Below are 13,675 nucleotides of genomic sequence, written 5' to 3'. Positions count from 1 at the left end.
CTATTGAGGGAGTGCAGCGAAGGTTCACCAGACTGATTCCCGGGATGGCGGGACTGACCTATCAAGAAAGACTGGATCAACTGGGCTTGTATTCACTGGAGTTCAGAAGAATGAGAGGGGACCTCATAGAAACATTTAAAATTCTGACGGGTTTAGACAGGTTAGATGCAGGAAGAATGTTCCCAATGTTGGGGAAGTCCAGAACCAGGGGTCACAGTCTAAGGATAAGGGGTAAGCCATTTAGGACCGAGACGAGGAGAAACTTCTTCACCCAGAGGCCCCAAGTTTCCACATGATTTGCTCCTGATTTTTAGGGGCAACTGGTGTAGAACGGAGTATCTTAGAAATCGGAATTCTCCACATTTAGTTTGCTCCAGTTCTAGTCAGTTAGAACAGTTTCACTTTGGAACAGAATTTTTTTTTCAAAAGGGGGCGTGTCCAGCCACTTACGCCTGATTTCAAAGTTTCGTGAGTGAAAACTTACTCCAAACTAACTTAGAATGGAGCAAGTGAAGATTTTTGTACGCTCGAAAAAACCTTGTCTACACTTTAGAAAATCAGGCGCAGGTTACAAATTAGGCGTAGGGAATGAGGTGCGGGGGGGGGGGGGGGGGGGGAAGTCATAAAATTCTACAATCAATCCTTAGTTATACTTATACAAATAAATCCAACCTGAATAAAAATTTATAAGCAAAGAAAAGATTAAATGAACCATGTTCCTACCTGTGTGAAAGTGCTTCAGGCAGGTCTTTCATGTTGGAGACAGGCAGCGGTGTGGCGTCAGTGTCTCGACGGCAGCGGCAGCAAGCTTCGAGCTGAGCTGCAGTGCTTGAGGCAGGCCTTTCATTCTCTTCGTGGCTGGCCGCAAAGAAGCAGCACCGGACGGACCCGAGGCCATTCGGCCATGAGATACCAGCGGCGTCAGTGGCTGGCCGGCAGCCGAAGAATCAGCGGACCGATGTGAGGCCATTCGGCCATGAGATAGCAGCGGCGTCAGTGGCTGGCCGGCAGCCAAAGAATCAGCAGCGGACGGACGTGAGGCCATTCGGCCATAGGATATCAGCGGCGTCAGTGGCTGGCCGGCAGCCGAAGATACAGCAGCAGCCTTCGAGCTGTGAGGGGGACTGAGGCCATTTGGACAGGGAGAGGCAGCCACATCGACAGTTTTATATTTAAATTTGCAGAATGGGTGCTGCATTGTCAACACCACGTATTATTGCAAAGTTGAATTGGCACTCTTATTTCTCCAAACACACAGTCCTTAATTTGCATGCACCAATGCAGCACCGGTTCTGCAAGTTTAGCAGTGAAAAGCTGAACTCACTGCTAAAAGCACTCCCTCACACACAGAAATATCAAAAAAAATTAAATTACAAGCCTTTGCAGGGGTCCAAGAAAGAAATCTTCACTTTTTCTGCAGTATTTTTAAAAATGGCCGAGTGCCAATGTTTGTGTGAGACTGCGCGTGCGCGCACGCTCCAACACGCACGCGCAGGGTTGCCAGCACCACGAAGGCTAATTTAAATTGTACCCGCCCCGTGCTACTTAGAAAATCGGCGCGAGTGTTAGGCTCCGCCCCCTGCTGCGAAGAGCGCACTGCGCCAAGCAGACATCGAGCAGAATATCGGACTTTTTTTTAGGCGCAGTTTTCGGCGCGAAAAACAGGCGCCCAGCTCGGAGGCGGGCCGTTTTCGCCGCGGCACGAAACTTGGGGCCAGAGAGTGGTGAACCTGTGGAATTCTCTACCACAGAAAGTTGTTGAGACTAATTCACTAAATATATTCAAAAAGGAGTTAGATGTACGCCTTACTACTCGGGGGATCAAGGGGTATGGCAAGAAAGCAGGAATGAGGTACTGAAGTTGCAAGTTCAGCAATGAACTCATTGAATGGCGGTGCGGGCTCGAGGGGCCAAATGGCCTACTCCTGCACCTATTTTCTATGTTTCTATAACATTCCCCAGACTCCAAACTTCCCACCATCAAAGTTCACTCTTCCCCAGTTCTTTGAAGACGTTGTCAAAAGACATTCCAGCATTACCTCTTTGAGCTCACTGCTCTTTTTTGAAAGAATATGATCCTCAACTTTGTTTAATTTGGGGCAATTGAAATAATTCGTAGTCACAGGCTGCCACCTAGTTTGATTTGAAAGTAACCCTACCCAAGATTAAAACCGCTTTTGTTCAGGAGAATGACATCCCTCTATTTCTCCTCCCACCTTTCAACAGATTCACTAAACACTGTACCTTCTGGTGCCAAGAGGCCTCTGCCAATTGCATTCTTCAATCTAATAGGAGGTTCTAATCCTTATTCTCCTTCCTCTTGCAGGGAAATTCTTGACCTCTTTGGTGCTTCCCCACAGCAATGTTGCTGAGACTGGGAAATCATCAGAATGGGAAAATCAAACCCCATCTCTCCACACCATAGCATCATGCATTGTTACTCCAATGCACTACACCAAAGCAAACATTATTAATAATGATCTGATTCTTACTTCCTAGTAATACTGCTTTCCTTTCTCTGCGTTAAACGTATCTTTTCTGTCCCATTTTGTACCCGGCTAAATAAAACTTGCATCTATCTTGCAACATTAACCATGTCTCTGTTGAGCTAATTAGATCCACATTTTCATTGTACAGATTGAACATCCCTTATCTGGAACCCTCGGGACCTGGCCTGTTCTGGATAAGGGATTTTTCCAGATGAGCGGTGGTCACGTTAAATTGGATGGCACAGGCATTGAGCGAGGGGATATTGGGGCTGGCTGGCTTGGGGCTGGGAGTGCGGCAGAGAGATCATGGAGGGGAGCGGTGGATCGCAGGGTCAGGCCAGCGATTGCAGGGGTCAGCAGTGAGGAAGGACTTCAATTTGTTCATGTCGGAGTTCTGCGTATGCGCCAATCGGTGGCCAGGAATGGTTCTGGATGAGGGGTGGTTCCGGATAAGGGAAGTTCAACCTGTATACACAAGCTTCAAGTTCTAGTACCATGTACTACTTTTAACAGCAAGGAAATGCCTAAGTCAAGGTGATCCTGCAAAAATATTTCACAAGATGCATTTTTTTCTCACTGTAGTGCTGTTGGAGCGTTTGCTACCAGGCGAACTACCACTAGAATTAACTTCTAAAAGTTTGCAACATGTACAAATATATATCAAAAATGTAGCTGATGTTGGATGTTTTATAATGATACAACACACATTGCTGTGATACACAATATTACAGTAGTAACGGCTAATCAGCATTACATTAAACATTCTTGGTTTTAGTATTTAATGCTTACCTTAAAGTTTAGGCTGGAAACAACAACATCTCCATTTGGGGTAATAATAGGAACATTTTCACATACAATTCCCACGTCAACGTCAATAACTTGTCCTGACAGGTAAAATAAAATAATGAAAGAACTGTTCAAAATTAATTTTATCAACATAGAAATGTCAGCACTGAGAACCATTCTCGCAATTATGTGTGTGTTTTAGTTTGCTCCCCTACTAGAGCTACCTACTCTAATCCCACTTCTCTATTCCTTCCTCATATCCTATAATGTTTTTTTCAAGTATTTATCACATTTCTTTTAAGTATCATGATTGACTTGGCTTCAATACCCATTGTGGTAAAGTATTTCATAACCATATAATTATTTGCTTGAAAAAAATCCTGCTAATCCTAAATTGATGCCGTCGTTACCAATTTACCAACCAATTAAATAATCTTTCATTATTTTCTTTCTTAAACGCTTTCATAATTTTGTGAATACTACTATGCAATACCCCTTTACCTCCTTTGGTCCAGTGAATACAGCATTTTTTGTTTTTATAACATCTCCCATAATGGCTATATTCTTTTATCCCTCGTACCATCCTTGTGAATCTACATTCTACCTTTTCCATGGCTCTGGTAAATGCATATATATGATGCCCAAAACTGCGCATAGTATTACAATTGCGACCTAACTAAAGCCTTACAGATTCCTCATAATTTCTTGCTTTTGTATTAAATTCTTCTAAATATAAAATCCAAGATTCTATTTTCCCTTATTATGCCAGTTTCCAAAGACAATCCCACTTTTAAAAATCAGTTTGTAATCCATGATCTTGCTTTTCCTCTATTACATTGAGAATTTAATCTTCAGCATATAATTACATGCTCAGATGTATTTTTCCCCAAAATATACTATTTCACATTTATCTATGTAAAATGATATTTGCTACTTCAAGGATGGGCATCATGGCATAAAGTTGAACATTTCAAATATGAATTTGGAGTACTGAGAGCAAAGCTATCTTGGTTTTATTATGTATAATATGTTATATAGGGAGGAGATGGAAGCATGAGTGAGCCCTGTATATGTGAACATATCAACAAAAATATAGAAGTTTCTTCAACTTTCTAGACATCCATTTCCAAATTACAATATAGGTCACTGATAATTACTTGGATGATATTTGCTTACGGTGGCTCTATAATGGCTCAAATCTCCACCATCTCAACACAAGAAATTATGAAAGCTTTTGGATCTACTTAAGTGAATATGGCATCATTTATCTAACAGGGTTCCTTTTGCAACAAAAAAGTCCATTGCTGCTTAGTACCATGTGACATCCAATACCATAGCAACAGGAACATGAGCATCTGGAACAAGCCAACTATCTTCCCTTTGAGCCTGCAATGGCACCACCATCAGCAAGTCCACCACCATCAACATTTTAAGGCTTACCATCGACTAAACCAGCTGAACTGGACCAGCCACATCAACACCAGGGCCACAAGTGCAGGGCAGAAGCTGGGTACTCTGTGACAAGTGGTGCATCTCCTGACCCCTCAAAGTCTATCCACCATCTAAAAGGCTAAATCAGGAGTGTGATGGAATACGCAACAACATTTAGAAGCTTGACGTCATTTAGAACAGAACAGTTCACTTGATTGGCGCCCTTGCCACTGGACTCAATATTCATCTCCTTTGCTGGTGCATGATCTGTAAGATGCTCTGCAGCAACTCATCAAGATTACTTCAACAGCATCTCCTTCCCCTGCAACCTCTACCACCCAGAAGGATATGAGTCACAATGTTGTGGGAATACCATCACCTCCAAGTCATGCACCTTGACTTGGACATGTACCACCATTTTTTCATTGTAGCTGGGTCAGAATCCTGTAATTCCCTGCCTATCACCATTGTGGGAGCACCATCATCAAGAAGGACTGCAGCAGTTCAAAAGGAAGACCCACCACCACCATCTCAGGGCAACTAGGCATGGAAAATAAATGTGGTGCCCCCAACCAAGCCTTGGACCACCTACCATCAAGGGCGCTACCCAGCACCGAGCCTGCGGCCAACATCTCGCTGTCGACAACGAGGCCCATACAGCAGTGCCTGGTCTCCAGTCGTCTTGGACCCCCTTGCCACTGGATCAAGACCTTGCGCAGCTAAGCCTGTGGTGGTAGCCGGTGTACAACAACCACCCCACATTAAAAGAACTCCTCTAACATAAAGTTCGGGACCTGCAATGTCAAGACCTTCATGGACAACCACAACAACAGACCGGAAACCCGCATTGCCATAGTTGCCCGGGAACTTAGAAATCAAGCGCAGGCAACGGAAAGAGCGTGCGGCAAACCAGTCCCACCCATCCCTTCCCTCAACGACTATTTGTCCCACCTGTGACAGAGACTGTGGTTCTTGTATTGGACTGTACAGCCACCTAAGAACTCATGTTAAGAGTGGAAGCAAGTATTCCTCAATTCCGAGGGACTGCCTATGATATATCCTGAGAACAGATTTTTTTTAAAAAAAAGGTACTTGGAGCAGTGCTTCCATCTTTTTCTTTGTAAAAATTCCTCCGTGGTGTCGAGCAACAGACCCTACAAAATTTTGGCCTTGTGTCTGAATGGTCAGGCAAAATTCATTTATCAACATCATGTGGAATTTACTGTTGCAAAGCAGTCTGTTTATAATATATGCACCATTTGTTCAAGCTCAATATGATTCATGGTACACCTGCTGCAGCCAAACCTACAGAACTTCTTTCTCCTGAAATGCAGGAAATGCTTTTGACTGAATTGAATCAGGTTTTCACAAGCGATTAACTTAAGATGGGGTTTAATGATTTCAGAAGCAAAATACTGTGGATGCTGGAATCTGAAATAAAAACAGAAAATGCTGGAACTACTCAGTAGGTCAGGCATCATCTATGGAGAGAGAAATAGAGTTAACGTTTCAGGTCATTAACTTTGTTGCTCTCTCCACATAAGCTGCCTGACCTGCTGAGTATCTCCAGCATCTTCTGGTTTTATTTCAGAGTGTTCTGACCAAGGGTCATCGACCTGAAATGTTAGCTCTGTTTCTCTCTCCACAGATCCCAAGTATGATGCACAGATGCTGACCTGCTGAGTATTTCCAGCATTTAATGGTTTCAAATGGTTCTTCAAAGATTTTCATTTATTATTCAAATTTTATAAGAATTATAATTATTTTATGTATAAATTACCCTCCATGAGCTCTTTAGAAAGCTTTGCATTCATAGAAACATAGAAAATAGGTGCAGGAGTAGGCCATTCGGCCCTTCGAGCATACACCGCCATTCAATAAGATCATGGCTGATCATTCCTTCAGTACCCCTTTCCTGCTTTCTCTCCATACCCCTTGATCTCCTTAACCGTAAGGGCCATATCTAACTCCCTCTTGAATATATCCAATGAACTGGCATCAACAACTCTCTTAGCGTCCTCCTCACAGCTCACACCGCCACCCAGTTTAGTGTCATCCACAAACTTGGAGATATTACACTCTATTCCATCATCCAAATCGTTAATGTATATTGTAAAGAGCTAGGGTCCCAGCACTGAGCCCTGTGGCACCCCACTAGTAACTGCCTGTCATTCTGAAAAGGACCCGTTTATTCCGACTCTCTGCTTCATGTCTGCCAACCAGTTCTCTATCCACGTCAGTACATTACCCCCAATACCATGCGCTTTGATTTTGTACACCAATCTCTTGTGATGGACCTTGTCAAAAGCCTTTTGAAAGTCAAAATACACCACATCCACTGGTTCTCCCTTGTCCACTCTACTAGTTACATCCTCAAAAAATTCTAGAAGATTCGTCAAACATGATTTCCCTTTCATAAATCCATGCTGACTCTGTCCGATCCTGTCACTGCTTTCCATATGGGCTGATATTTCATCCTTAATGATTGATTCCAACATTTTCCCCGCTACTGATGTCAGGCTAACTGGTCTATAATTACCCGCTTTCACTCTCCCTCCTTTTTTTAAAAAAGTGGCGTTACATTAGCTACCCTCCAGTCCATAGGAACTGATCCAGAGTCGATAGATTGTTGGAAAATGATCACCAATGCATCCACTATTTCTAGGGCCACTTCCTTAAGTACTCTGGGATGCAGATTATCAGGACCCGGGGATTTATCGGCCTTTAATCCCATCAATTTCCCTAACACAATTTCCCGCCTAATAAGGATATCTTTCAGTTCCTCATTCTCGCTAGACCCACATTATAAATTCACCTGAATCCGACTGCAAGGGACCTACGTTTGTCTTTACTAATCTTTTTCTCTTCACATATTTATATAAGCTTCTGCAGTCAGTTTTTGAGTTCCCTGCACGCTTCCTCGCATACTCTATTTTCCCCTTCTTAATTAAACCCTTAGTCCTCCTCTGTTGAATTCTAAATTTCTCCCAGTCCTCAGGTTTGTTGCTTTTTCTAGCCAATTTATATGCCTCTTCCTTGGTTTTAACACTATCCTTAATTTCCCTTGTTACCCATGGTTGAGCCACCTTCCCAGTTTTATTTTTACTCTGGACAGGGATGTACAATTGCTGAAGTCCATCCATGCGATCTTTAAATGTTTGCCATTGCTTATCCACCGTCAACCCTTTAAGTATCCTCGGCCAGTCTATTCTAGCCAATACACGCCTCATACCGTCAAAGTTACCTTTCCTTAAGTTCATGACCCTAGTTTCTGAATTAACTTCGTCATTCTCCATCTTAATAAGGAATTCTACCATATTATGGTCACTTTTCCCCAAAGGGCCTCGCACAACAAGATTGCTAATTAGTCTCTTCTCATTACACATCACCCAGTCTAGGATGGCCAGCTCTCTGGTTGGTTCCTCGATATATTGGTAGAGAAAAGCATCCCTAATACACTCCAGGAAATCCTCCTCCACCGCATTGCTACCAGTTAGGTCAGCCCAATCTATATGTAGATTAAAGTCGCCCATGATTACTGCTGTACCTTTATTGCACACATCTCTTATTTCCTGTTTGATGCTGTTCCCAACCTCACTACTACTATTTAGTGGTCTATACACAACTCCGAAATGATTAAAATCAGTATTTTTTTTCTACATCAGTTTAGAATTCTGGTACTTCATGAAAGTCAAAATGAGAGCTGCTAATTAAGTTTCTGTGTAATCTACATGCCTTTAATGGCAAACAATTGGCTTTGCAAGACTGTAATTCACAAGCTCAACAAATATGCTGAACAATCTTTCTTCCTTCTTTTAATGAAAATTGGACCAAAGGTAACTGTTTAACTTTGTACAAACTGATGACAGAGAATCTATTATTTCCAAACAAAATCCTTTTCAGAGAAATTATGTTGAATCCTGATAAGCACCTAAGCTTGCTGAACAACATTTTCCTTTGATCAGAAATTCTATAGATTGGTCATAAAAAATAGAATGTTCTTACAGAAGTCTTATTTGTACAGTTTGTTGTACTGTGAGCTGGAGAATGCAGAATCTATTGTGCTGGTATATTTTAGACGCTGCTGGGAATTAAAGCCAAGCTGATTAAAAGTAAGAGAGTAAACAATAGACAAATTATACAGAAATTCAAGTGCAATGAATTTAATTGAAAAATAAAGTGAAATATACTGAAAGCCTTTTATATAATTGTGGAGGTTTAAGAATAAAGGGAATGGGAGTTACAATAAATTGATTTTTGAAATTAATTTGTGTATGTAACATATGTACATATAACAAGTATGTCTATATCTTATTAAAAAAATCTTACGTCTGCACTTACTTCCTATCTGCACCACTTGACTTCCTCTTAAGTTTTTGTAACACTTTTTGTAGCAACTTATTCTATTAAGAAATGCCTATGTCCATATGAATAATGGATTTCCCCAGTAAATTGTTGTAATTACACATTGGGTGGCTGTGAGCCAAATTGCTGAACTGCTTTTCCCAACTTGGACACCATTTTGAATCTTTTCCAAATTATTTCTCCAGGCACGCAAGTTTGCTTAAAACATTTATATTTCTGACTTGCTTTTATTATTTATTAAAACACATTTCCCCTGCAAGTACTAAATCATTTATTTGCTGTATATATGAGAACAATTTCTTTCCACACTCATCGGTCCATCGCACCGCGACTTCAGGTTTCCTGCTACTGCTGTTGCCCTGTTCAGCTAGGGGACCGTTCCTGGTTACCACTGCTCCCAGGGTTGGAAGTGGGCCCATTCTCAGCCATTACTGCTTCTAGTGGCTGCTCTACCAACCACTGCTCCCCTTATCCACACAAGTGTCTGTTAACCAACTCCTTGGCTTTGTGTCCAGTTGTGAGGCAGCAGGAAATTGTACTCCCACTCGGCAGCTGTGCTGCCGCTTCTAGTTTTCGGCCTGAACGGATCAATAAGTTTACCCCAAAAATGATCTTTCGAGACTTTTAATAATTTCATTAAAACTTTTACTTCAAGGTCTTACCCCAGACTATGGTCTGGAAGTACAGTAAAACCTGTATAATTGGACACTCCCAAAAAGCGGACATATACTGACTGTCCCAAGTAACTTACGTTATAATAGATACAAGCTGCACTTTGAAACCTCGGACACTCGCAAATTACAAACTACGTACAGCCTTCACTGCATCAAGTCTGTTTCTAACTGAAAATACAGGACACACAGGCGAGGCAGCAATGGGTGGGGAAAAAAAGCAGCATTTGTGGAATGGGGATCTTTTTACCCAGCATTCACAGCAGCAGCGAAACCCCTCTATCTCCGGGATTGAATGCTTGGACAGCTTTGACCCCATTCCAGAAAAGCCAGGAACAGCACTGGAATGACCACTACTCTTCCAAAATGTGTCTTCAGGGTGATGTCTCTAGATTATTTAGGAGGCGATCATAGCATTAAATTTCTCGTCGCAGTGGGCACTCACCCCACCTCTCACTTGGTAAGATCACACGACCACTGCCACAGGGAGTCGCAACCACGTGGAGCACAGTTGGGATCGGACTGGAAAGTCGGGAGTTGTGGGTGTCGACATCCAGGAGGAGGTCTGATATGAGTAGCGGGTCTCAGCATTCGAGGAGGGGGTGTCGCTCAGGGGGAAGAGATGGGGAATGGGGGCTCGGGGAGAGATACAGTCTGGGGAATGGGATCTTAGGGAGAGATGGAGTCTGGGGAATGGGGTCTTGAGATGAAGAAAGGGAAGAGAAGGGGGCTAGGAGTTGGGAAATTGGGGCTCAAGCGATGGGCATGCAGTGATCACCATCATCGTTCTCTGCAGAGACAGGAACAGCAGCAACAACATGGAGTGGGAGCAGCACTGATAGAAAAGCAGCCAGTAAAGTGGAAGAACCAAGGGGGAAGGGAGGACAAGGGTTCTTAAACTCGGGGCTATTAGACCATGGGATCCTTCATCACGTGGCTATTAAGGTACAGACTAATATTTAATATGAAAGGGAAGGGGATATATATCTGAAAAGGAATCTAAAAGAATCTGGGGGTTACAGGAGAGAGTGCCAATGCATGAGGGCTGAATGCCTCCTCCTGTGCTGTGATTTCTCAGTTTCCCTTCTTCGTTTGCTCATAGATAGCCTCCTGGTTCTTGGAACTTCTTGCACAACAGTACAGGCTACCAAAATAGCAGATTCCAGAATCAGGACATCCCTCCCTCAATGGAACAGGACCCAGGATAGCAGTGAACTGGGAAACCCAACGAATTGAAAATAGAACTGAAATCACATCCAACTGACAGGGCTCCAGAATGATCCCAGGTTAGAGCGAAAAAAGGAATGCTGCAGGAGACACAGCCAATCCCGCGATATTTGGCCCATCCGGTTTACTGTACATACACAGTACAAAATGATCATTTTAATAAGGACAACTGCAAATAAAGGACATCTGATGCAAGTCACTTGGGTGTCTCTAATTTACAGATTTCACTGTATTACGAAGCTACCCTTAGATCCAATTATTGGTGTGCCAGATGGACTGTTCTATTGTCCATTCTCCTGGGCCCAATTCCATGCAGATGAGTACCCCATCCTGCTACGGACACACCGCCACCTGTAAGGGCTGCTGTTGCAGGAAAATATACTGCAGTAAACTGCTGGGCTAGGGAGCAACTGAAAAAAAGAGAGTTGTTGCTTCTGAACATTGTCCAGGGGCTCCTAATGTAATGTGCACAGTTGCAGTGATCTGGGGATGTCCAAGCTTGTGTGTGATGCTGTGCCCACTATTCTCAATTTGTCTAACAGTCTGCTGACACTCACTGTCTATACTCATACATGATGAGTCAGCAAAACAAAGTCATATTATTTGGTAATTCCATCATCTTTCTATAGTCAGAATGAATAACAGTTTTCATCTGCAGCAACCCAAATGATCAGTGTAAATTTTGGAAGGACCGACCAAATTTTTAAAACATGTGGGAAACCAATTAATTGTTGCTTATGATTGCAAATTACTTTGAAACTTTAAGGCTGTGAAGCCGAGGCATCTGCCCACAATCCCTCAGTGAAGCAGTTTGGAACCTAGGCAATTGCAAGGACGGACACATGTAACACCTTGCCATGTCCTCAGAACATCTCAAAGTGCTTTACAATGCTTGGTTGAGGAAGGAATGCTGATTGGGGACAGTTCTGCTCTTCTTCAAACGGTACAATATGATCTTTTACATCTGCTTTAATAGGCAGATGGTAGATTGGTTTAACATCTGGTCTGAAAGACAGCACCTTGAAAAATGCAACGCTCCCTCGGTATTGTACTGGAGTATCAGCCTAGGTTACATGCTCAAATCCACAGTGGGTCTTGAACTCATGACCTTCTGACTCAGATGAGACTGCTACCACAGAGCCAAAGTTGATACCGAATAAGGAAATTATAGCTTGTCTCAGTAATCACTGAACACGTCACACCTAGTTTAAATTTAATATGTGCAATGAACACCAATTGCAGCCGTGCAGGACTGCAGTTACTCAAATGTGCAATTTTGGTATTACTTTATGCACCAAACTGACTCTTAGCTATGCAACTCTAATTTTTTGTGATGGCAGCTTCTTTCAAATGCAGTTAAAGTTTTTTGATATTTAACTTTTTGAAATATTTAAAAAGATATCAGAGTTTATACGGTTGGTGCCTCCCAGAGCAAAATGACGAGACAAGGAGCTCAGTCATTGCTCTAACCTTGCTCTAACACAACTGCATTGTCCACTTCTACTGATTTTCAATTATACAATTCACTGAATTTTACATTTTCCAAATTCGTAAATTGGTGAAATCTGTAACTTGATCACTTGTGCATTTCTTGGCAGACGCATAAACTTGAAAAATACATTCATATTGTATTTAGCCTATTATTTTTAATTAAATCAACTGTGAAAGGCTGAAACGTTCCATTACATTTGAATAATTTTAAAATAAGTCAATTCAATGTAAACCACATAGTAATAAACCTTTTATCCGATTGTCATAAGCAAAATGTTTAATTGGAATAACTGAGAACACAAACATTTTAGATTATAAGGATAATGAGGTGACAGTGCTTCAGTAACCATTCCTTTAAAACAGTGTTTGCATTCACATAGTTCCAACCAATGGGCCATGCTATAATTGTTTACTGAAACTAGCATGGAAAGTATGCTGAATGACTGAGACATTTACTAGAGGCTTTAGAGCCAAAACTCAAGGTCACCATTCAACAGCAAACTACGATTAACAGTTGCAAAAAATACATCCTGATTAGCAATGATCATTTAAGAGTTATATATTAAATTATACTACAGGGTATTTACAAATTTTAAATTACTAACACAGAACTAAAACCTAATTTTTTATTTGAATCCTATGGTCATTTACAACCAATTACCTTTACGTTCCAAAGGACCTTCAATGTGTAATCCACATTTAGTTACTTTGTTGCAGTCAGTTTCAATTTCCTGATTGATTGTGGATCTCTTATATATTCCTCTCTGAACTTCATCAAAAACGGAAAACATGTTATGCACTCGAGCTGTGTAGCCTGCCAATTCAGTGACCTAACAAATTTTTGAAAAAGGAAAAGAATCAACACAGCCACTCTCTGGTTTGGATACAAAACAGTAAATCCTTAAAATACAGCTTATGATTTACTAAACCATGTGTTTTGTGTGCCTGGATTCACAATTTTCATGATGAGATACCAAGTCCCCCAGTTGGCGAAAAGTAAAAATTTTTTTAAAACACACAATCGTTTTCCTCGTCAATATTCATAAAATTCAAATAAATTTGGTTCATAAATTAATCCCAAAGTGCACTGCAGGGAATGCTGGGAGTCATGCTTGTACAACAGTCACATTTCCAAAGCTGAAATGCTAAATTAAGGTTATTTCTGAGACTGGCAGTGTTCATACAACAAGCATTTACATAGCGCTTTTAATGTAG

General features: G+C 41.7%; 1 protein-coding gene across 6 annotated transcripts in view; it reads right to left on the bottom strand.

The window, feature by feature from the left end:
• LOC139278577 (ATP-binding cassette sub-family D member 2) overlaps nucleotides 1-13,675 on the bottom strand; it is a 165,167-nt gene that overhangs the window by 97,645 nt on the left and 53,847 nt on the right. For all 6 annotated transcript variants that reach the window (XM_070897503.1, XM_070897501.1, XM_070897502.1 and 3 more), the window contains 2 exons: nucleotides 13,122-13,290; nucleotides 3,279-3,373 (listed from right to left, as the gene is read on the bottom strand). In XM_070897503.1, coding sequence (XP_070753604.1) covers nucleotides 3,279-3,373; nucleotides 13,122-13,290 — 264 coding nt within the window. The remainder of the gene's footprint in view (nucleotides 1-3,278; nucleotides 3,374-13,121; nucleotides 13,291-13,675) is intronic.

This window comes from Pristiophorus japonicus, chromosome 13, assembly GCF_044704955.1.
Source record: "Pristiophorus japonicus isolate sPriJap1 chromosome 13, sPriJap1.hap1, whole genome shotgun sequence".
NCBI lineage: Eukaryota > Metazoa > Chordata > Chondrichthyes > Pristiophoridae > Pristiophorus > Pristiophorus japonicus.
Note: the sequence above shows the minus strand (reverse complement) of the source record. Positions and strands in the feature narration are given on the sequence as shown.